Source organism: Crocodylus siamensis, chromosome 9 (assembly GCF_052110815.1).
Source record: "Crocodylus siamensis isolate JL-2025a chromosome 9, ASM5211081v1, whole genome shotgun sequence".
NCBI lineage: Eukaryota > Metazoa > Chordata > Crocodylia > Crocodylidae > Crocodylus > Crocodylus siamensis.
This window is the reverse complement of record NC_143403.1, coordinates 64,778,373-64,803,313: the sequence shown is the minus strand read 5'-3', so window position 1 is coordinate 64,803,313 and position 24,941 is coordinate 64,778,373. Positions and strand designations below refer to the sequence as shown.

The window sequence follows — 24,941 nt, the reverse complement described above, 5'->3', positions numbered from 1 at the left end:
CTTTGGCTCAGTGCATAGATTGCATATAGCAATTTAAAGCTATACCATGCCAAGTTAAAAGAATTTGATTAAGTTTTCATTGTAGGGTAGGGCTCCATTAGGAAGCTGAGAAGAAATGTTTCAATACAGTGTTAAATGACAATGAGGTCAGTGAAGTTCTTAGCTACTGTACACACTGGAAACAAATAATCAGCATCTACATGTGTTGCCCTGGTTGCCTCCTGGGTAGGTGATGCTTCAGTTTGTCTAGATGCAGTTCATTACTAGAGAGAGATTGCCACTGTGCTATACTGCTCGTCTCCGAATTGCTTCTAGGATACAGACTCTTTTCTTCTACTTCCGACATTCTAATTGGGTGTTAAAACAATGATAAAAACTCAACCAAAGTATTTTTCTTTTAGTCTGTGTGTAATAGGAAGCCTACTGGGGCCAATCTCCGCGTGGCCCACCCACCTGTTCTTGGGCAAACCGCCCACCACACCTTGATCTTAACTGATTAATTAGTTGGTAATAAGCAGGAGTCCGCCCATTTTCTGCCTCACTGTCTGCGGCTCCATTCCTCCCCTACACCGCAGCCCAAGCCTCGCAGATGACATCAGTATTCTCATACACGCCAGCTCCCCATGATGGGGCCCAGAATCCTACTGTAGGACCCCACCGGGGTTCTTCCCTTCAGGCAGGCTCTGCCGAGGTGATACTGGGCCATACATCTTCCTGCCACCAGTTCCCCTTCGGGTGTGGTCCCCTCAATGGGACCTTCGGCTCACGTTAGCCCCAGCCCACCTCCAGGCCAGTCAGGACCCCAGGGCCCCGGCTCTTGGGCATCCCTGTCAGTGGGCCTCCTTGCCCTTCGGACCCTGGCCCCCACCTGGGCCAGTCAGAGGAAGCTCTGGCAGGCCTCGCTGTATGACCCATACTCTTTTCCCAGAGTCCTCCTCTCTGGGTCCTCCTCTACAGATGTGGGGAGCTGGGGTACCTCACACCATGACTGGTGCCCCAGGGTCTCACAGGGGACTCTCACTCCCCCCCGGGCAGCAGGTTGTGGTGCTACTACTGGTGTTATATTCAACCCAAACTCTGCCTCCCCACATTGGAGGACTTACTGGGGTCAGGACTCGGCTCTCTCTCTGGCTGGGCCCCCCTCACACTGGGAGCTCAGGGCTTCCCTCCACAGGTGGGCTCAGGTGGCCGTAGCCATGCCTGGCCCCAACTCTCCTCCTTGGGGTCTCGAACCCCCGCAGGGCTCAGGCAGCCTTGGCCACACCTGGCCTCCAACTCTCCTCCTTGGGGCTTGCACCCCCACAACTACCTCCAGTGTACGCAACCCACCCAAAGGTGAGGACTAGGGGTTAAGGCATCCCAACCCGCCTTTCACCAGGGTGGTAACTGGGCTGGCATTTCCTGGGGGTCCTACACCACTAGGAGCCCCACCAGGCCACCCACTCCCAGCAGGATGCAGCTTCTGGTTGTACCCAGGACCAGGAGCCTCCTTGCCATCCCCTACAGCTCCTCCCTTACCTCCAGATGAAACTCAACAGCCCTCAGGCCAGACAATGTTGTTACCACCTCTCCAGCAGCCAAACTGCTTTGTTTATACAGGCAGCCCTGAGCCTAACATGGCTGCCCTCATTAGGCACCTGGAGGCTGCCAGCTCCAGGGCCTTAAAGTGGCAGGCACACCTAGTTCCCTGCCACACTGCGTTACCATGCCTAAGAGCGATGTGTCATTCAAAACAGTTGTAAAATGAGGTGTTATACGTAGAAGGGTGGAAATGTTCATTTTGGGGTACAGGCAGACAAGGCTGTTTGGGTAAATGTGGTATCTTTTATTAGACCAACTAAATAGTTGGAAAAATTGTTCTTTACAGGCTTTCGGGCACAAACACCCTTCTTCAGGCATAGGTAGAGTCTGGTTTGGGTGTAGAATACGCTACTGTCCTTGATACCAAACACCCATCCATTTACCATTAAACAGTTAGAACTAACAGGTAGGAGCTGAAGCCATGTGCAGATGAAACAAGGGGTGTGTGTGCACGACACTTCAAAGTGCTTTTGCACCGCCTTAATGGTGTCAGTGTTTGTACGCCTTGGCAGTGTATCACACAGTCATTCCAGCCACTGTAGGAAATTCAGCAGTGTAATGTGCCTTAAATGACTTGGGGTGCAGAAAACTAAAACTGCTCCGGGGGGGGGAGGGGTACCACTGCCTTGGAGGAAAGCACCAGCATGTCCCCCCCCTACCCCCCCACCCAGGGACCACTCCACCCACTGGCAGCTTGCCCTTTGTACCTGCTGACGGAGAGGCAGGTAAGTCCGGTGTGTGCACAACACGGGGTTTAATCTGCCCTAAATTGAAGCGGTGTTTTTAAAAACCCACCACTTCAATTTAGGGCCGCTATTTCATCTACGCATGCCCTTAGAAACAGATATATTAAATAAGAAAGCTTTTTGTTCCTAAACATTCTTCTCTTAGAATCAAATTATGCTGATTTTCTGACATGTTCAGATGAGTATGTGTATGTGTGTCTTCTTTCCCTCTTGGTTCTAACTGGGAACAGAATCAAGTGATTGAAAACTCCTAAGAAAGCCTGTTCTTGTAAGATTTCCAGCCTGCTGTTTTAAAGCCAGTGGGAAGGGGTTCATTTAATTTGTTTTGTAATCAATGTTCAGGTTTTGTAATCAAGGTCAGGCCCTCCTTAAAGTGAGCATTCCCCAGGCATGTAGGTATATACTGTTCTTCATCTATTCCTGCATAAAATTATTGTGCTAAATACCAGCAAAAGTGCTGAGGCATGGGGCTGGATCCTACAAGGTGCTAATCTACTTCTACTCCCACTGTAGTTCTGGGAGCCTTGAAAGTTCAGACCTTTATTAATACTCTTCCACCAGTCATTAATACAACTATTTCATGTGCAAATCAATGCTTTTGGTGAATCCATTGTCATGTCAGCATACTGTTGAACCTGATGATGTATTGCCTACTCCTGGAAGATGAAAGAACCCAAAGCTCATAATAATAAAAAAGCAAACAAACTTGCAGATAAATCAAATGTACTTTTGCTCTGTGGAATACTATTTTACCTATGAACCTTTTCTTCTTTACCCAGGTCTGTGAGCACCATCCGTAACCAGCGCTACCACATCCATGCCAACCTGTCCTTTGCCATCTTAGTGGCTCAGATCCTGCTTCTCATCAGCTTTCAATTCAACCCCGGGACAGTAAGTATTAGTTAAAAAGTATTGGGTTTTTGGCAAGGTACCTCTATGGGAGTGAATGCTTCATGCCAAGCCCACAGATGCTTTCCTTGAAGTCTCTCTCTCATTTTTAGCACTTGTCTAAACCAAAAAAATCCAGTTCCTATATCACAATAGTATGTACCCAAACTATTTTTATTGTTATAATGGACAAATATAAGAAGAAACAATTTCTGTTCGGTGCCATTCTATGTTTTCATACTAGTCTTATCACCAAAGTAATTGGGTACTTTTCAGTTGTGCGTTATTGATATGACTAATATCTATTATCATTTTTTTCTTTCATTCTCTTCCCAAGGAAATTGTGGGCACAGCAAAGTATTATAGAATCATAGAAAGGAAGGGTTGGAAGGAATCTCAGGAGGTCACATCTAGTCCAACATCCTGCTCAAAGCAGGACCATCCCCAACTAGATCATCCCAGCCAAAGCTTTGTGGGTTTTGAAAAACCCCAAGGATGGAGCTTCCACCACCTCTCTGGGTAACCTGTTCCAGTGTTTTACTACCCTCCTAGTGAGAATTTCCTAATATCCAACCTAAACTTCCCTTGCTGCAACTTGAGACCATTGCTCCTGGTTCTGACATCTGCCACCAGTGGGAACAGTCCAGCTCCATCTTCTTTTGAACCCTCTTCAGGTAGTCGACGGTTGCTCTTAAGTACCCTCTCAGTCTCCTCTTCCTTAGACTAAATAAGCTCAGTTCCCTCAGTCATTCCTCGTAAGTCATGTCCCCCAGCCCATCATTTTTGTTGCCCTCCGCTGGACTCTCTCCAATTTGTCCACATCCTTTCTATAGTAGGAGGCCCAAAACTGGACACAGGACTCCAGATGTGGCCTCACCAGTGCTGAAGAGAGGGGAATAATCACTTCCACTGACCTACTGACAACACAGCTACCAATGCAGGCCAGGATGCCATTAGCCTTCCTGGCAACACCGGTACACTGCTGGCACATATTCAGCTTATTGTTCACTGTAACTCCCAAGTCTTTTTCTGCAGAGCTGCTGCCCAGCCAGCCAGCCCCCAGCCTGCACCGGTGCATAGGCATGCTCCTGTCCTAAGGGCAGGACTTTGCACTTGTCCTTGTTGAACCTGATGAGATTCCTTTTGGCCCAGTCCTCCAATTTGTCTAGGTCACTCTGAATCCTAGCCCTACCTTCCAGTATATCTACTACTCTCCCCAGCTTGGTGTCATCTGCAGACTTGCTGAGGGTGCACTCAATGCCATCTACCAGATTGGTGATGAAGAGATTGAACAAAATCAGCCCCAGGACCGACCCCTGGGGCACTCCACTTGATTCTCGCGGCCAACTAGACATTGAGTCATTGATTACTACAAAACAGGACAGATTTCCTGGGATAACCAGAAACAGTGTAAAATATTACTTTTGGATGCCACCATCTAAGAGCCTAAGCCCAGAGAAGTTTCATTACTCAGGATCCCAAAAGGACCCATGGCCTGTCTCTGGCTCTCTCTTTTCTAACCAATTACACAGGGACATGCTCAGCTGGTTTCTGTGGATCCTTTTCTTTGGTGCCTAACTCACCCCATGCATCATTTAGAGAGTCAGAACACCTCTTTGCAGTTCAGGATTTCACTCTAGGAGAAGTTACTTAGGAAACCATCATTCAATACTTATTAGATCTAACATTGAAAAAAGGCAATCTAGCATGTGTTGAGCATTGTGGTGCTGTGGCTAGACTGCTACTAGCACTCATAGATTGCGAGGCTGGAAGGGACCTCGGGGGATCATCCGGTCCTGCCCCCTGCACGAGGCAGGAAAGACGACTGGGAGTCAGGTGACCCCAGCAAGGTGACCGTCCAGTCTCCTTTGAAGATTTCCAGGGAGGGCGACTGTACCACCTCTGGAGGCAGCCTATTCCACAGTCTAGACACCCTACTCTTTGCTACGCTGCAATCACAGTGATTGCAATGTAGACACACACACCTTCAAGTGCCAGTGAGGAGTCTGGGAAAACTCTTAGTTTATGAACTGAATTGAACAACTGTGGATATATACCAATTTGCAGAGCCTGCAGTCCGAGATGTACCTAATAATATGTCAATAGCCTTAGCATCCTGGTGATGGAAAAACATGAAATATGTTCCCACAAATTATGGGGAAATTATGTTTTGTATTTTTGTTTGTTTAAAAAAAAATGCTATTGAAAATTAAAGTCAGATCCTATGATATAAATTGCCATCTGCCTCAGGAAGAAACAGAACCTTATCTTGAAATAATTTTACACTGCACTTCACTCTTTCAATAGGATACAATTTGGAGATCAGCTGTTTTACCATATTGCTTCTGACAAGCCATCGGCAGTTGCTACTCATCCGTCACTCTTTCAGTTTTTAGTACAAGTAAGGGAGAGGGTCTCGTGCCTTTTAATTCTGTCAACACAAAATGTAGGTAGCTTAATAAACAAAAATGTCTGATAAATAATAATAACATTAATAACAATAACAGCGACAACAATAAGAAATATCTATCATCTCTATCACCACTTTCAACCGTGAATTTAAAGGCACTTTGTAAAGCTGGACTACTTTACTCTTATCTTACTGAAGGGTAAACTGAGGCCCAAAGAAGGTAAAACACTCAAATATTGTCCCCTAGTGAATCACTGGCACAACCAGGAATAAAATGGAAGGTTTCTTAACTTCTGCCGTCCTACCAGCTAGAGTCTGTGGGCTACGCTTTCCTTGCCTGCAGCCCATGGCAGCGTCATTCCTTTCTCACCACATTTGCCACTACAGCATTGTCTCTCTCATGTCTGAGAACCACAGCATTAAACGATTCTGATTTTCAGCGAAATAGGGGCCATGGCACTCGTCTCCCCTACCAACACATCAGCCCTTGAGGTGCACGGCACAGGAGCCAAGGTTGGCCAAAATCACAAAAGAGAAGTTAGCATTTCACTCCCAGACTTTTCTTTCAGCTAAAAACAAGCAGGCCTGGAACTAGATAAGGTGCATGGAAGGAAATGATAGAGAAGGGGTTGATGGAAAATAAAATGGAGAAAACAGAAAAGAGCCCCAAACACAACATCTGAAATAGAAAGTAAGGAAAGCTACACACTAAAATAATCTTCAATAGATCAGTTATAATGTTAAAACTCCACTGACAGGATATAGGCTTGAGAGAAATAAAATGTGTATACGGCACAGCACAGCATCAAGAAGAAAAGGATGCCATTGTCATGGTCTCTCTTGCAATTTCAACTGAAATAGGCTTTTTGAACAAAAATCCTTTAGCACTTTCAAATTGCCAGCTCCCTGCCAGCCTTTAAAAAATGTTGAGAATTAACAGTTGCCTTTCCAGTTCAAGGTCTTTCTGTGTATTGGGTGTTGGGTAAATCCAGCTCCACCAAAATCCTAACCGAGTGCCATCCACCTTGTGTGGGATTGTGGTCTTGGCCATACAACGTGCATGGATAAAAATTACGTAAACAAAAAACAGCATCGTAAAAATGATCTAAGCATCTGTGTAGACACTAATTTCCATTTAATCGTGGCATATTTCTATTGAACTAGAACATTTTATGAAATAGACTTAAATTGAACTGAAATAAGTCTGCCTGGAAAAAGTAGTCTGTTATCTCAAACTCTTCAGCTGGTTTATCTAAATTGTTTTTAACGTCTGATGTTAACTTCAACTGGTGCAGCTCTGCTTGGGCATACCGCAGTTGTGAGCTCCTTACACTGGGGAGAAGTCTGCATCCAGAGAGGGCAATAGTCTGTTGCTTTCCACTTTGTCCCATCATCTACACCAGTGTAAAGGGGATAAGAAGAGCTACCAAATCAGAAAGGAAGCATTTTACGCCCACTCTACACTGTAGGCAATGTGTAAGCAACAGAGAATTGAAAACTTCGGGTGCCAGTGGCAATAGAAAAATCAGCCTTTTAGCCTTCAACATTTGTACTCAAATCTATTTTCATTTTCCACTTTATTTTTAGCTGCAGGTATTTCCAGCTCCTCTATTTAGTCAGAGCACTAGATGCAAGTTAAAGTAGCAAACTGCTCCAAGTCAATCTCAGGATAATTCCTTCCTTCCTTTCCAACTCTTACAATTTTTTTTTCAACATTTATTTCATTTCTCCCTCTTTGAGCCTAATTTTTCATTCTGGCAGCAAGTCAGGGCTGGAAAGTAGCCATTGCTTACCCTCTAATGGCATTTTCATTTATTTACTGATCTTTATTCAATTCCCAGATATATGAGTGAGGTAGGGGCAAGCAAGTGAGCCAAGAAATTAGCACTTAATTATGTTTTTCTGTGATCAGACACCTCCCCCCCACCACAACCATTTCTGGTCATTAGCTGAACTTTATTTTACAGTGAAAGCAGCAAAATATAAAATTATTTAGTTACCCCAAGAAAACACAGTGTGTTGGTCTCTTCTGCAGAAGGCTGAATCTTAGCATAAAATGGCCACGGCCTCTGTAGGAGTTATGCAGTTTACTCCTTTTGAAAGTACAATCTGTAGTAAGACATAAGAAATGTGTGCTATATGTAGCGTAAGAGCCAAGCCTGTATCCTGGCAATTGTTTGAGATGTCATTTATGAACATGTCACTTAATTTGTGTCTCATCTTCATGACATAGATTAGCAATAATTGTAGGGACACAATATGGTATATGTCTTTAAGACCTACATATGAAAAGCACTCAAGACATATTAACAACATTATTATTTATAGTTAGTGTTCAGTTAGATGGCTTGTGAGCCTTGATCTTGTAGTTCATCCTTTCATTATTCTTACCTTCTTACTACATATTCTGCTCTTACTCTTACTGCTCTACTTTTAACACTGATTTTCTGTAATTGCTGTTTTAATTGCATAGGCTGGATGATACCGTGGGAAAAGAAAGTGTTTATTTTAGATGCTGTGATTCGCTACTGCTTCTGTTTCTGTTAGAGATAAGCCTGCTTGGTTCAGAAGAATATAGTCTATTAATTTTACGCTCGGAGTTTGTTCAGTGTAGCCAAGTAAAGTATAGCAGTGCCCTGGGAGTGATGTTATCTGAACAGACAGTCCTGATGCAGCAGTGCCATTCCTGAAACTACCATGCTCGTGGATGGTGCTGCCCTTAGAGTATCTCCTCTTCCTCCTCTATCACCTGGGGTCTGGGTATTTAATCTTTGATAGCAAATATAGCAGCATGAACGCCCAGTATTTGGGCCACCCGAGCAGATCTGTTACATTACCTGCCCTTTCACACTGTCTACTACAGTAATTTTCCATTTGGAGGGTAGGCAAAAATGTATTCAGTGGATGTACACTTATAAAATAGAGCAATTCTTTCCCTTAACAGTATTGAGATCTTTGTAGTAAACTTAAGGCAAGATTTTTTTAAAAATCTTACCCTTAATACCAGATAAACTGGAATAACATGTTCCTACTGCTTTGCTACTAAATTAATCCTAAACTCAAGATATTTTTTCCCCAAGTGATAGCAGCTTCTGCATATAGAATGTTTTCTGCTGGTGCTGACAGGCCTATCAAGCATCTTTGCCAAACAAATGACAGCCCAGTAACTTCCCGAGTCCTGTCACTACGAGATGAATTTGTTTGCTCAATCAAACTCACTGTGCTGTGTTTCGGATCTTGTCACGCATAAGAGAACACAGGTGTCCTTTAAGAGAATCTCATGTATCAACGTGGGATTAAAAATGTTAAGCCTTAAAGTTTTCATAATGGGCGCATCCTCATGCAGCAGCAAAAATAGTAGTGGCGTAAAGTTGTGCTGCTAGTTTTTGCTGCTGTGCACACCCCTGCATGTGTACTTTCGCGTGGGGCAAATTGCCGCGCTTCGGGGAGACGGCCTTTTCTTTGTTCCTCCTGGCTCTCGGCATGCTGGAGGAGCCAGGGGACAACTAAAGGAGTGGCTGCTGGCCAGAGCATCTCCAGGAAGGACCAAGCCTCTGCATTTGCTGGTGCGTGCTCCTCTTATGTGCACTAATTTTTTGCTATTAGAATTGCAGACCCCCTCCATTTTAATGTTCTGGGCATGCAGTTTGTGGTGTTACAAAGAGGCTTGTGGCACCACAAACCACACATGCTGGCACATCTGGATACAGCTGACAAAGCGACATCCAAAGCTGTGTATATTTTGCAAGGGAAAAGCAAGCGTAGTTAGACTCGAGCTGTACAGTGAAAACTACAGTGACCTACATGTTGTGTATAGCATTATACTTTACTGCCATAACTCAATATGCAGCTAATCCTTTGTAGCTCTACAGCTTGAACTGTTCTCACTCCTTCCCTCAGAATAATATTAACCCATAGACAGAAAAAGAAACCATAAGAGGAACAAAACCATATTACTTTTGTTTCTGCTATAATCCAGTGGGTGTCTTACCTAACTCAGGGCCAAAGGATTAGTGCAGCAGTGTGTGGAGTTATGATGAGCAGACAGTTTCATAGATTTCTTTATGCCTGGCCAAAACTGCTTCTTGGGTTGCAAGCATTATCATAAACTGCATTTTAAAAAGTTTGCCCAAGTGAACATCCACCTCTGAGGAGTGCTGATATCTGGGCACTGAGCTGCTGGGCCTGTGGAAATGAAACATAGAAGAAATACTTTCCTTTTCTAGATACTGGGCACATCTACACGGGACACTACTGTGCAATGGTTACTGCACATTTCTTTAGTACTTCTATAATCAAGTACTAAATAAATGCACAGTTACTGGAGTTATTGTGCGGTAGTGCTGGTAAACACCTTTTTAGTGATGCTAGTGCTCAGTAGTAGCCTAATAATATTGTGTAGTAGTGCATTAGCACTGTTTGTGCTGTAATGTACTACTGTGTAGTATTATTTGGCTACTGTGCAGTTAGTGTCTCATGTAGACGTGCCCACTGTGTAGTATTTTATGTAGCAGATGACTGGTCATATTGCATCTCTGCATCGCATCCATCAGAAGCTCTTTCGCTTCTATATTGGTTTGGCTTTGTTCAGCCATTCGCTGTTTCTGGCATCTCTTTCCCCCCAGCCACACAATGCCTTTATTGATGCAAGAGCTAGACTGCCTTACTCTTCTTAACAACCAGAGCACTTTGAACCTTCCTCCCTGGTTGGACTGGGTTTCTGTTTATACCAGCCAACCCAGCAGTCAATCACAGGTCTGGCAGTGGTGAGGAAAGTATGTCAGATCATTCAACCAGAGCAGGCTATGCTATATGCTGCAGTAACACAGACCTGTGTGTTTTCGAACTCTGATACAAAATGCCGGTGTTCTTGCTTTAAGAAAACACAATATAATGACAACAATAATATAGTCATATCTATAACTGTAACATAATACTAGTACTGTGAACAGCTGCCGTGCGTTTTGCCACTTCTTCAAAAAGATGACTTGCCTTCTTTTATTAAAAAGACACTTAGATATGTGTAGGAGTGAATGTTAAGGGATCGTAGTTTTAGAGAGGACGCTATACCGCATCATAGGCTTAAGAGAGAAGAGTATACAATACTGCAGTTACAAGTCACAGTGCTGTATCAAACTTCAGAGCAGAGATGTGGTTCCATATTAAATAAAGAAAAAGAGAGAACCGTTTGTAACACAATACCAGCAGTTACAAGTTGGTGAAAAAAAATGTTGCTGTTTGGAAAACCCAGGGTTCAGATACCTGAGGATGTACTACATACCTAGGATGAACTTACTGATGCTGTAATGGGTTTTTTTTTTCTTGCCTGGCTTATGAATTGTGTTCTGACTGGCAAGTCAGACAGTTCTTATTTGATAGATCAGCCTGTCTTGTAGGTCAGTTTTCTGTTGCATGCTTTTCTTTTGGGGCGGCTTTCCTGTGAAAACAACAGGGTGTTAGAATATGCTCCATTTTATACTTTGGCCCTACCAGTATTTTATACTTTACCAAAGCGTTTTATACTTTGGCCCTAATCTTCTGCCTTTACTACTAGTTGTGTTCCTGGCAAATACAGTTTTGTTTATGATGAAGAACTTAACCAGGATATTTTTACAGTAACCCGGGCGTTTTGTCAATAAACAGGCAATTGCAATTAAACATCACCAACACAATTCAAAACACCCGCTGTATCATTATTAAAATTAATTTGTACGCTGATTTGGAAGCAGTGCAAGAATAGGAGGACAGTTCCTGATCTTGCCTACATCAACTAAATCCAAACTCTGATTACAGTAACAAGTCCCGAAACACCCACAGAAAGGATGAAATGCCATCACATGGCAGCTAAGCAAATGTAACAAAGAGAACTGCTAATTAACATTTGAAGGAGCGGAGGCAGCACATTGGTTCCTCTTGGCAACAATATTTCAGCAGAGAGGTATCTGGGCAATTGGAGTCTTACTGTGTGCTTTGCCCAGGTGATGGAAGGGCATCGAAAAGGAAAATAAAAACTGCTTTTTTGTCTTTTCATTTAAGTGTTAAGTAAACAAGAAGAAGCCTCCTGAAAGTCAATAGGTATCTAAGAAGCCCTTTGATTAATGTTGTGATTGCGAAGCACTGCCGTGTTCATCAGCATGCCAGGAAGATGCAGTATTCAGATATGTCTGGGATTCTGTCCAAAAAGGGGTCTTAAAATATACCTTAAAGCATACTAACCAAGGGTGCCTTGCAGTAAGATCGTTGGCAATCGCATCTGCCTTGTGATAAGTCATCCTTGAAAAAGCAAACTGGTGGCAAAAGGACAGTGTTCTGTGTGCAAGTGGAGAATAATGTTGGATTTGGCTTTGTTTTTTTTTATAACGGGTTAGTAGAAAATTATAATGATCTCTTTGGGGAACAGTTGGCGAGAGAAGTTATGACGGCCTGTAAAGAAAATCTGGTAATTAAAAGCACATCCTTGCATTTCCTGTATTCTGTCTGAAGCCCATGAGTTTAGCTATAAATATGATCTGAGAAGAGTGTCTCCACTTCAAATACTTTCTCTTAGTATTGCCATTTCTCCTGTTGTTGCAGTTGCTTTTATTTCCCATCAGAACAACTTCTTGAAACTGAATTTACTATTCCTGCTTATCCAGGGTAGACTGTCTTACTTCTTGAGTGGTATAACAAAAGTCTGTGTTTTCCCTATTTCCAGAATTTCTACCACTCACCGAGCTACGGATGAGGACTTAAGTAGTGTTAAAGAGGATTTAAGTAGTCTTAAAAACTCTGGTAGGGGTGGGGCTCCTAATCTTCTGCCTTTACTACTAGTTGTGTTCCTGGCAAATACAGTTTTGTATATTGGGAAATGAAGGCTATGGCAAACTGGGAAGATAACTGTATAAGCCAAACTAAACCAGCTTACTGCCATAAGGCAGATATGGCTCATGGCCAAATTCTGCTTTATTATAACCCAACTGTGACAACATTTAAAATCTCCCAAGACACTTCATTAATTGTAGGTGTTAAGTGAAATTGGGATAGACCCATCTGAAATACAATATGTTTGAATCCAAATGTTGTCCTATGTTTACTGTGAAGAACAGCAGACGAAGGAGTAACCGGAGTTAGAGACTAAGATAAATATTACATTTCACTCGAGGGAGTCCAGATTTCCCCTGAAAGTCAGCTCTTCCAGTGGCTCTCACCAAACCTTCAGTGGAAATACTGCTTGAACCCTATAATTCCTTCTCTCATCACAAGCCAGAAAAATCCTTCATTTCCATGCCTCTTAATGTCTGCTATTGACCTCATGCACCATCCCCTCTAGAACATCCTAAAATCCTCATCAACTTTACTGCCATGTTGGATGCACCTGGAATGCACAAAGCAACAGTTTATTGGCTTGGGTAGTACAACCTGGCATTTCGGGGAGGCGGGGGGTTATTAGGAACCTTTAAGAGGGCTTGTCATTTTGAAGCTAGCTCAAAAAGTTATACTCTTGGTTTTGCTATTTTTTCTTGCATTTTTTTTGTTTACTCCAGTGAATTTTTGTTTAGTGATAAAACCTAGAAAAACAAGGCTGGGAAAAAGTCATCAAGATGCTTGACTTTTTTCTTGTTTCCTTCATATTTTAGGTGCCATGTAAAATCTTGGCCATTCTACTTCATTTCTTCTTCCTGAGTGCTTTTGCTTGGATGCTGGTGGAAGGATTTCATCTTTACAGCATGGTGATCAAAGTGTTTGGGTCAGAAGAGAGCAAGCATTTATATTACTATGGAATTGGATGGGGTACGTGTTCAGCAACAATTTCACATGAATCTTCTTAAAACCTGTAGTGATACTGCATGTATGAGTCCTGGCCATATAATTTGTATAGCATGTATTTGCTATATAAATTTTTTTGAATTGCACAGTATTGTTTTTGATCCTAGGATACTGGAATCCCACAGACAGCAATTCACAACTTCAAATACAGGATCCAAACTATGACTTGCCTGCATGGTGAATATTTTATTCAAAACTCTTTGCACAACACAAAAGATATCTCACTGTCATTGTTCTAGAGATGTGTGAATGACACTTGACAAAGCTCCACAAGTAAAGAAAAAAAAAGAAACTGATTCACAGAGACAAAAGGATGACTGTGAAAAGGTATCAAAGAAGAGACTATCTGAGTAATTATGGATAATTTTAAAAATATTTAAAAACATGCATTATCTTTTCCCCATGGAATCATTTGGAAGCTGAATCAAAACCAGTTATAATAATAATACAGACCTACTGGAGACATAATTGGAATATTTAATACCTATTGCGCGCTGCAGATCTCGATAGCAGAATGCCATTCATTTACATGTGTTTCAACTGCAACCTGCTTTACATTTTTTTTTTAGCATGACCTTTTTATTCTGCTCATCTTTTTCCTTTCCATTTTTTATAATCTTGTTCTAGCCAATTTTCTTCAAAGGGACTTTGGATACACATCCAAAGGTTACATGATCTCTTTCAAACAGAGAGAAGCAAACTGTAGCTTAATTAGTTACCTTTGGGGGGGAGGGGGCACCATTGCTTCTTTGCAAAAGATTAGGAATATCACGTTCACTTACAGCACTGTCAGTCACCTTGGAGAACATCCTAGACCAAGTAGCTGGTGTTAATTGGACATGGCAACTAATAAGTTGGCACACTAGACGCTATGTCGCTGTAGCGATGAGTTTTGGCAATGTAGCTTGTCACTATGGCAAAGTAGCATTGGCAGGCACGAACCGTGACACCCACGCTACTGCACAATAGCAATGACACAATAGCAATAAGCTACTATGTAGGGTTGGAAATGATCTGGGCGCCACTGGGATTGTGCAGAAATGGCAGTTACAGCACAGTCATTTAGCCCTGGCTAAAGTATACTAAATGACTGTGCAGTAACAACTGTGCAGTTGGGGGCACGTGTAGAAGCGCCCAGTAACACTTCAACTAATGAAAGTCCTTGGGGTATACAAACACTTTTATTTGTTGCAGGGGCAGTTAACGTTTATTCCTGTTTACATGATTGCTAATTGAGTGCACGAGCTACGATCCCCTTTCACCTCTGATCTAGTCTCGCTGCCAGCGGCTGCTAAACGTTCCTCACTGGCTAGTTTTTGCTGTTGTTTGGGGTGACAGTAGAAGTAGGAAACTCACCCAAAGAGACCAATAGAAATCCCTCGAAGAATGCACAAATGGCTGGAATCTTTTGAAGGGGAGTCATATTTTGGAGCCTTTGCTCCCCTTCTCCATAATCCGTGCCTGGCGGTATGGATTCAGGCAGCTACTGCCACTGTAAAACTAGTAAAAAACAGAACTGCCCGCCACATGATCTTAACTTAATTCACCCAGTTGTATAAATTCAGATTGAATTTGGTCCGAGTCTGAATTTGTAGATGAAATAAGGATGCTGAGGATAAGAGATCAGAGAAGCAAGTCTGGTTGAATGGAACAGTGTATTAAGTGACTGACCAAAGCTTCAGTCTTCATGCATGCTTGATGTTCACATCTAATGATTATTCATTGCTATTATCCTTTTTGTTTTTATTAATTATGATCAGCCATCTTCACCTTGAAATTAACCTTACTTTGCTATTCCATCAAACTGCCAAAATGTGGTGCCAAATTTTGATGCTGCTGAATCCTAGCATCCCAGCAGATGTTAACCTGGTTGATTTTAAATCTAACCTGGGGCTAGTAAGATTTTTTTCCCTGCCTTCTGGAGACTGCAAGGTTAATGCAAATTAAAAGGACAGTATTGACTAATGACAGCTGTGCATTCTACCACCTAGCTTCACGTCAACTTTCTGTTAATTAATTTTACTTAAAGACTTATGGAATGTGTCCGTAGGCTAATCAGTTTAAAATGGGTTGTCTTCTTTAGGGAATGGCCAGTTTGCACGCCAGTGGCATTCCTCATGTATCTTACAGCTGGTAGTTGATACAATCATTTCGAAGCCATTCTGTAGAGCTTTCAGAAGACTTGTGTGAAATATTTGCAGAGAAACCAGGTATCGTAAGAAAAACTCAAGTGGTTTGGATTGTATTTGTAAAATCACAACTCTGTTCAGGGAAACTGGAGGCAATGCTGAGAACCTTGGGGCAATTCATGATTTGGAGTTGAAATTTCAAGAGGAAACTTAAGTTCAAAAATCTCAAAACAAACCTCAGCCCAAGACTCAGATAATGCAAATCCAAATGGACTGACATAAAATAGTCTTTTCACAAGTCTATGGAAATGAAAATGGTCAAGTGTCACCTGGCTCTTGTTTGGAAATGCAATAGAAATATGAATTAATATAAATACTTAGAATTGGAATCTCATTCATAGGTAACTTTGCTTATAGTAATTTTGATTAAGTTATTTCATATACAAATTATTCAGAAAGCAGGGCAGGGTGGGGACTTTATAGGGTAACTCATTTCGAGTAGTGTGAGCTTTTGTAGGTGAGAGTCTGCTTCAGATACCATGAGGAAGCAGACTCTTGCCTATGAAAACTCTTGCCTCTCTGAAAGAGTTAGTCTATGCCGTGACACCCTGCCCTACCTTCTGCCTATCTTCAGACTAACATCGCGAACTATCTTTCTATACAATTTATCATTAACTGTCAGGTGAAAATATGTTAGTCTATGATTTGTATGCTCAATGATGCAAGCTTGTCACTACTCAAAATGCAAACGTTTTTCTTAAGTAAGCATGGTCTGCATAGTGTTGTGTGAGAAACTAAGATTGTGTAGGTATGGTCAATTTTCCATGCTCCCGAGTGTCATCCTTAAATGTGTGGTGCCACTCCAGACAGGTTGCTCCTTAAGCCAGAAGCGGTACAGCCATTTTGTGCAGCACCCGGACTCAGCAGTGCTAATTAAGGGTCGCTACATGACTTCTGATTCAGGAAGCTGGCACCTCTGATCAGCACATTTTGGTTGCGGATACATGTTTCCCATGTAGACTCGGTTACCATGTAAACCAAGGTATTCCAGTCCTGCCAAGTTTACTTGGTAGTAAAGAGAATTCACATGAGTAGTACTCGTGTTCAATTTTGCCCTGTCCCTCCATCTACTGCAATATGACCTGATATATTGCAATATTATTGTAATAATCAGGACAACGATTTGACTTAAACTGTGGCAGCCTGATGCCACACCTTAAAATGCCGACCTGAACCCAACCTGACACACTAAAACCACTAAAAAGTGGTTTTAGTGGTATCATGAACACAGTTTTGCGAGATCAGGCCCACTGTCCTGCCCTAGGAGCCTGCAGTCAAAATAGACGTGGGACACTAAATGCACTAGGCAGCCAAGCGGAGAAGGTTCTACCCAGGGACAGAGATAGAAGGGTTTTCCGTACTAATGCTGATCTTTCAGGCATAGTATGAGACAGACGTGTTTCCATGGATATAGCTAAGAAACTGGATGAGACAGGCAGCAGAAAAAAATTGATCATGTATGGTGCTGTTTATAATGGACTTTTTTTTTCTTTTTTCAGTATTTATGTTCTCGGGCTGTGTGAACCTTTGGTCCCTGATTCAATTCAGTGGAAATTTGGCCTGATTCAGTGGCCGAATCTCCAAATCCGAATTGAATCAGAGGACCCTTTAATCTCTCCAAATTGAATTGGAACCCTCTGAATCGATTCAGAGAGATTTGGAAAGATTTGGCAATTTGGACATAGACTCAGGTTTGAATGTTTTTTCTACATACCTCTAGGTACCAGTGCAGCTCATGAATGCTGTGATGCTGGGGTGCATGGGGTGTCCCACCGGAGCTTGGGGGTGGTCCCCAGCATGCACGGCAGAAGACCCAGCAGTGGACTAGAAACACTTCTGGTCTACTTCTGAGTTTGCAAGAAAGCACGTGGGGGCTGTCCCATGCCCCCTGCAGCTTGGTGACTGGTGTCTGCTGGGCCTAGGGGGCCCCCCCAGTGGACTCAGAAGTGGACCAGAAGCACTGCTGGGTTGGCCCCCCCCCGAACACGTGGAGGGCCCCCCCCATGCTCCTGTGGGATGTTCCATGTCCCCCAGCATCACAGCATTCACAAGCCATGCTGGTACCTTGAGGTATGTAAAAAAAAAATGTGAAGCTGTGTCTACGGCCGAGTTGCTGATTCTCCAAAACAGCATTGAATCTTCAGATTTGAATTCAGCTGAATTGAATCAGGGAGAGTGATCTGTATCAATGAATCAAATCACTGTCCCTGATTCAGGCCGAATCCGAATCCAAATCGAATAGGGCCTGCTTCGCACACCCCTATTATGTTCCTGTATGTCACTTTCATAGTAGGCCCATGGGGACATGAAAGGGTCAGGAATGCTGAGGACACCTGGGTATATCAGTTTGCAGCTCTTGTTATTGCTAGTATTCTGGCTTTGCACAGGGTTGGAAATGCGTATTTAAAGATCAGCCCTGTCAAAACTGCCTTCCGCAGCAACGTCTTAACGAATCTTTTGGCTCATGTTCTAATGCACACAGAGCTTTGATTTGGGTTGCTGGGTTAGGAACACGATAAAAGTATTGTGGTGGGGAAATATGTGCTTTGGGATGAATTTACACATATTAACAAAGCCCTCTCAGGTCTCGGAAAAGACACTTGGCTGTGAAATAAGGGTGAAGTGAATGGCTAAGTCAAGAGCTGAATTGTGGCTCAGCTTGTACAGGAGACGTGAAAACTTTGTCCCTGGTGGCACTGTTAGGCAAAAGAACCACACCCAGTCTTTTCCTCCACAAACATCTGCACTTTTCTCACTTGACTGAGGCTTTCGTTGGTGGCATCCATTTGACAGACTTCCATGCGGGAGCTGCGTTATCCATCTGTTAACAAGGAGGACAGATTGCTGTCATAACAGTAGAGCATTAGAAAGGTTGAAAAATATTGCAACAATATTCCAGCTAATCAGCATTCAGCTGTAGGGAGACAGCAAGTTAGTGTTTGCACTAATGCAGTTGCCAAAAGAGGTTCGCTTGTTATCTTGTTGCCCTGAGACATTAATATACAGGTTTCCCTCGTTTTATGTGGCTTCTGTATGTGCGAATTCACTCTAATGCAATGACCCTTCTTATACCAAAATTCATTATGTGAGAGGTAAATTCACTCTTACACAATTGGTGTGGTGGAAGCCTGTGGCCAGCTGCTTTGTGCAGTGCATTGTGGGAGTGATGTGCATCAAAATATAGTCTCCTGTGTGGATCTGTGCTCCTCGCTCGTTGTCTGCAACACGTGTTTCTGTAGTTGCCATCCCCATTATGGTAACAGTCACCGCCACCCTGTGCTTGTGTGTACCGTCTCCTGTTGGCGAGTACCAAAATTGTCTTGTAAGAGTGGTAGAAATGGGTCTGGGGGTCAGTACAGTCGAGGTCTTGGAACATATTTCTTATATTGGAAAGCGGGGTCCCTTTATGCGAATTTGAGTTAAGCATCATTTTCCAGGAACGCATGTACAGCACAAAGCAAGGGAAACCTGTATGTCTTCGATGTGACTTTCTAGATGTCTGACCCAAGTGGCCAGTTTTACTTGTGTGGCTCAGTTGCTCATAAACAGCGGCCCAAATGAATGTCAGTGATTGAAGGCAGCGCTGGTTGATTTCATATAGTCAAAGTAAGATACCTCTTTCTTTATCTTTCAGTTTTATCTTAACTGTAAATAAATCCAGCCTTTGCATACTTACAGTTTCTGGCATAATGATATGAGCCTGATTTTACAAACCCAGGCAAACAGTCCTTATTCTATAAGCATATTGGACTACAAGTGTGAGTAACATTTGACAGGATCTGTATGAATACAAAGCTGGAACTTAAGGCAAGACCTGACAAGGAAGCTCTTGATTACTTATGACTAATATCCTAGCAGATACTCTGGTGTTTCAGAAAAAATTACTTTGGTGAAAGAAGTTCAAGGGTGATCAAATAATCAGACTACCCAATGCCCTGAGTCAACTGGAGCCTTTAGTCCCAGGCTTTCATTATCTTCAGTTTCAAGGTGCTACACTTACTTAGAAACCTGCAGTTGTCAGTAATTCAAAAAAGATCAGTGTTAGGAAGATGGTGATACCTGCCTTTAACACTACTTTGAGATTGTTTGGGAAAACACTTTGTTGCCTTGGTGATTCACCATAATGGTGCAAGATTAAAATATCAAACTTTTAAAATACCTTTTCCCCGCACCTGTTTGTTAGGACATTGATGATCTAATTTGTTGTGTGGGAACTTACTACTGTGGGATTTTGAACTTAACATGTTTCCTGCATTGCAGATCATTTTCTAGTCCCTTAGATGTTTTTTTCTTAGAACCGGGATATTTGGTTTTGGACGGTTAGAGTCCATCCATTTAAAGCCTGCTTATTTGTTGCTGTTTAACTGAGCTAGTTCCAGTATCCCTAGACAAGCCAAGAGATATGGATGGGGAGGGGAATAGGAACTCAGATTTAACTCCGTGCCAAACAAAATGGAGACTCGTCTTTCCTGCATCAAACCAATACATAGATTTGCCCATGCGTTTCAAAGAAATGTTCTTTATTTGTGCTTGATGCTTCTCTGAGTTTTGTACGTAACACTGAACAGTTAGAATAAATGTCTGAGAGTTAATAACTGGCCATAGGTTTTCCATAGAAAAGCTTCCTTACTACTTCTATTCTTTTTTCTCTCCACATAGAAGAAAGTCCAAGGAAGTGGATTGAAATATTATAACTTTTTTTCAATTTTAAATTTTGCCAGCACCCCAGAAATATAAAATGTATGGGAACTAGACAGTGACATGAAGGTTGTTTCAAAGTACCACATTCCTTTGTTAGCAGTATATAGCTACCTCTTAATTTTAGGCCTATGAAAGATCAAACCCCATTTGGCTTCAACAGGAGTTTTGCCTAAAGGGACTGGGTCCCTTGTGCTTGGTTACCTTACATAGATTGTAACTTTGGATATGTCTGTAGTAGAAACTACAACATTGAGACATCTGAACTAGCTATGAATGAGCCAGGTTGGATACCTGAAATGGGCTAGCCATGGCAGCCCTGAGCTCAGTGTAGGTTTCTAATTTTATTGAGAAGTACGGTAAATTAACCCATGCTGTTGTGACTGGACTGATTCTGGCACCTCGGCTGGCTTGGAGGTCTCTGCATGGCACTGGAGCCTGCAGTATAGATACACTCTTAGTTCTCGAGACTGAGGGACCGATTTGGAAAAATCACTGCCTCAAACTGAACCTCGAGGTGCCAAACATTTGCATGGCTTTTTCCCTCCCTAGGTGGGGTATTCATTTTCAGACACCTTTGCAAGGGCTGGGACTGGAAACAAATGCCCAAAGAGAAATAGGTTTACTAGATTTTTAACTGTAGGGGTACATACAGACATATGGGGAGGTTAGAGGGAGGTCTGATCACCTTAAAAATGGCCACCCAATCTAAAGGAAGTCAGGGTGGGGGAGCTAGTGGGGGATCTTTGAGGGATCTGGGGGTAGCCGGGTCCACAAGGGAGTTTAGGTGAATTGGGAAGGCTAGTGGGGTCCACAGGGAGGGATTGGGGAAATTAGTGGGGTCCGCCAGGGGGTTGGAGTGATTGGGGAAATTGCGGAGTCCGGTGGAGAGCTTGAGGGAGTTAGCAGGGTCTGTGGAGGAGTTGGTGGGGCCCAGGATGGTGTAGCAGGATCAGGTGGGACTAGCAGAGTCCATGGGGAGTTAGGGGGGATCAGGGCGGCGAGCGGGGTTTATGGGGGAGGGGCTAGGGAGCTAAAAATAGACCAGTGCTGGAGGGGAGGAAGGAAAAGTGCAGCCCTGGGGCTGGGGCCAGTGGCTGGGCTTTCCCAGCCCTGGAGCTGTGCTGGGAATTGTACTACTAAAGTTCAATCAGATCCATCTTGCTGCCCCCAATCTAAGTTAGACTACCTCCAAGGTACAGGTAACTTGGATCCGGTCAGCCATTTTTTGAGTGATCCATCCTACCTGGAACTTCTGCAAAATTTGCACTTGGATCGACCTAAGTAGGGATCTAAGTGTAAGGTCTGCATCTGGGTGAACTAAGTTAGCTCACGTGGCCATTTTTAATGCAGTTTAGCCTCCCCACAATCTCCCCAAATATCTGTACCTAACCTGAAGGTAAGCTTTGTTTAAGATACCAGCTGAGTGCTTGTCCCTGCTTAATTGGCGAGAGTCCAGAGTCACATTAGAAAAGGCTTAAGATATACATTTTTACCTGAAATGTACATCTCAGCTTGCTTAGTATAGAGGGATTTCGAGTGACAGTTTAAGTCCATTTATATGGATGGCTCCAAGCTGTGAAGTTCAAATCCAGATCACACCTTCTCTAAACTTTGAGGGTATGGTATCTGAAATCTCTGTTGCCATGTGGGCCCATACATCATTCTGTATATGCTGTCTTGTGTGGCATGCTCTGAAAGTGCATGTTGCAAATACCATTGATTGGCCAACAGCAGAGCTTACTATGGTGGTCTGTGTTTGCTGCTGCATACTCAAAAGTACAGCTTACTACATAAATCTGAATGTGGGAGGTGGAATCAGTGAGCATCTTTGTAACGTGCAACTGAGAAAAGTTACGCACCATATAAAAACGTGACTTCTATTTCTTACATGGGTAATACACAGCACTAGGACAGCGTTAGCACCTTTCCTGTTGTGTTGCTAGAATGAGCTGTCCTTGAGTGCTATCTGAATCTCATAGCTAGTTGAAAATTGTTACAGATTGACCAAGGATTAAGAAAACTCATTTAATTTATTTCGGAATATATAGCCCATGGCAGCTTTTCAATCCAGATCAAGTCTTCTGATTCCCTTCAGCTGACCATGTTTGTTTCTAATCCTTTTAGCATTTCTTGAATGCGTTTTTCTTAGAACATTATATTTGCTTCATAGTAACACGAGCCTCATGCCGCTTTCCACCCCAACCTATCTTTTTAAAATCCTGTTAATGTAAAGTAAGGAGAAACACGGTGCTGTAGGCTGAAGACCATTTTACATTCATTGAATTAACTGTTCTTGTTATCCAGATGACTGCACTACATTTTATCTGCATAAGTTTTATTATCTTGCCAAAGAACTCTGTATTTAATTTTCTTCTTCACTGCAGTTTAAAATTGATAAACAATCAAGTTAAAGCCTCCGAATATCTGAAGTCTGCCTGGAAAACAGGCAAGCTAGTAAGATAGAGTAAGCACAAGCTTTATTAGCACGTGACGGGTTAGCCTCTGTGGTGCCTGTTTGCCCTGGGAAGGGACTTTGCACCACAGAGCTGTTCACCTCAAGCAACAAAGCTGGGCTGAGGGTCTGGCATACATAGTTATATTTAAGTACGATTTAATCTAGGTACTCTGTGTCTCAGCAGAAGTGAAACCAGAATGGCTGAATAAATACCTGGAGTACCAGGCTGGTTTGTGCAGCCCTGGCTTCCGCAAGTAGTGAAATCTAAAATATTCCTCTATAGCTAAATATTCCACTAAAATAGATACTCTTGGTATCTAAATGAGGTAGACTAAAGCTACCTCAGATTTGTGTCAGTCAGTGCCGAGGCCACACCGCCCATTGGGGCACATCTGATGGAGCAATAAATTTCCTTCATTCTTCCACCCTTTTTTTTTTTTTTATAATTCTTGTACAGTCAGTCAGTTTTTATCCCATCCAGTTGTTGACTTTGGTGGTCTAGCTCATCCTAGGGTTTCCTCTTTTTCCGTCCACAGCACCTTGCAGGATGGTATTGGTAAGGGTTCGAGGTTACACATCCAAACCACTGCATCTTTCTTTTTTTTTATGATGCCAAGTAAGGGTGTATATTTGCCAACTTCTTCGGATTTGTTTACATGAGCTGTAATTGTCCCACCTGATTACAGTATTATGCATACCCTTACTCAGCCACCCTTGCAATAGTAAAAATCTGGGCTTTTGGCACTCAGGCATTCCCAAGAGCAGGGCTCATGTATAGGCATATGGGCCCCACTTCAGTGAAGCACTTAAACAGGTGAATGGACTTGTTCTAGGCATCAGATATGCATGGGTAGGATTTTCACATGAATGGAGAGGATTTTCCTATGTGTGTTTTTTTTCCCAATAAAACCAGCTGATGGTTCTCAAAAATATTTTAGACATTGCAATGCACTCTGGCTTGGCACTTTTCAGACTAAAGGACCCACTTATGTTAATCAGGAATCATTTCATACAAGTTAGCTGGGTATGAAGCAAAACCTAGAGGTTTTATTTGTTAGCGGTTGCATATCCTTGTCATGTAGAAGGATGGGTTGATGCCGACTATAATCATTTAAGAATTTAAGCATCTCTTCCTAAAATTATATGTTCACCCTTACAGACCAATCCTATAACATTTAATAGGATAAATCCAATAAAGTTCTACAGAAATTAATTTGAGCGTTTTGTAGAAACTAATGCGAAAAGCTGTAGATTTTAATGGAGAATCATCTTTTTCAGTATGATTTTTAAAGCCATCTTTTACAATTCTCTGGCAGGGACATGATGATTAAATTCTGTAAGATGATAAAAAACACCTGTCATTTTATATTAAATTACATGAGACATTTTAGAAGGGCCTGACAGGTAATTTAATATTTAAAGAGCTTTAAGAGCGAGTTCACAACTGCTGGCAATAGGAACCTTACTTCCTCTCCAGCTAGTGGCTTGGAATAACAATGCTGAAGAGGCACAGCAGGATATCAGCATGCTCTGGGCCAGATTTGCACAGCTACTGTTGATGGCAGAAGCAGTTATCAGGATTTGTATAATAATTCTATAATCATGTAAAACATTCGTTCCACCTTCTTGGAGGCCGTGCAATGGGATTGTCAAGCTCTTTCTGGAAACATAATTTACTGAAAAATATACATGCCGCTAGTCCAACCCATTCATATGAGGAAATGTTTTCTGATTGGGCATCTGAACGGCATCTTAGTTTGCTTCAGTTCATTCATAACTGTCTCTTCCTACTCCTGTCATGGTCAAGAGAGTAACTGAACATTAATATTGCTATACTATCTTCATATTAATGATAGAGTCACCTGGGAGACTCAACTCTATTTTTTAAGATTATTTTTTGGATTGGAAGTACATACTCAGGAGGTGAGCCCAATGATGCTGTACAGGTCGTCGTTGGAAGAGAGGGAGATTAGCTGCCAAGTTTGGTGGAAGGAAGGAATAGAGTGCAGTTCTGTTACTAATTCTGACACTTATCTCTGAATTTTTCAGGGTGCCCGTTGGTGGTTTGTATCGTTTCTGCAACGTCCGCCACTGACAGCTATGGACAATTTGACAAGTGAGTACTAAAAGTTTAGTTACAATAAAAAGTCAGAAAGGTCTGTGGC

The 24,941-nt window shown here is 42.5% G+C and overlaps 1 protein-coding gene across 2 annotated transcripts in view; it reads left to right on the top strand.

Annotated features, from left to right (window-relative positions):
- Window positions 1-24,941, top strand: part of ADGRD1 (adhesion G protein-coupled receptor D1) — a 237,932-nt gene that overhangs the window by 155,250 nt on the left and 57,741 nt on the right. For both annotated transcript variants that reach the window (XM_090062339.1, XM_090062340.1), the window contains 3 exons: window positions 3,107-3,218; window positions 13,242-13,395; window positions 24,826-24,892. In XM_090062339.1, coding sequence (XP_089918465.1) covers window positions 3,107-3,218; window positions 13,242-13,395; window positions 24,826-24,892 — 333 coding nt within the window. The remainder of the gene's footprint in view (window positions 1-3,106; window positions 3,219-13,241; window positions 13,396-24,825; window positions 24,893-24,941) is intronic.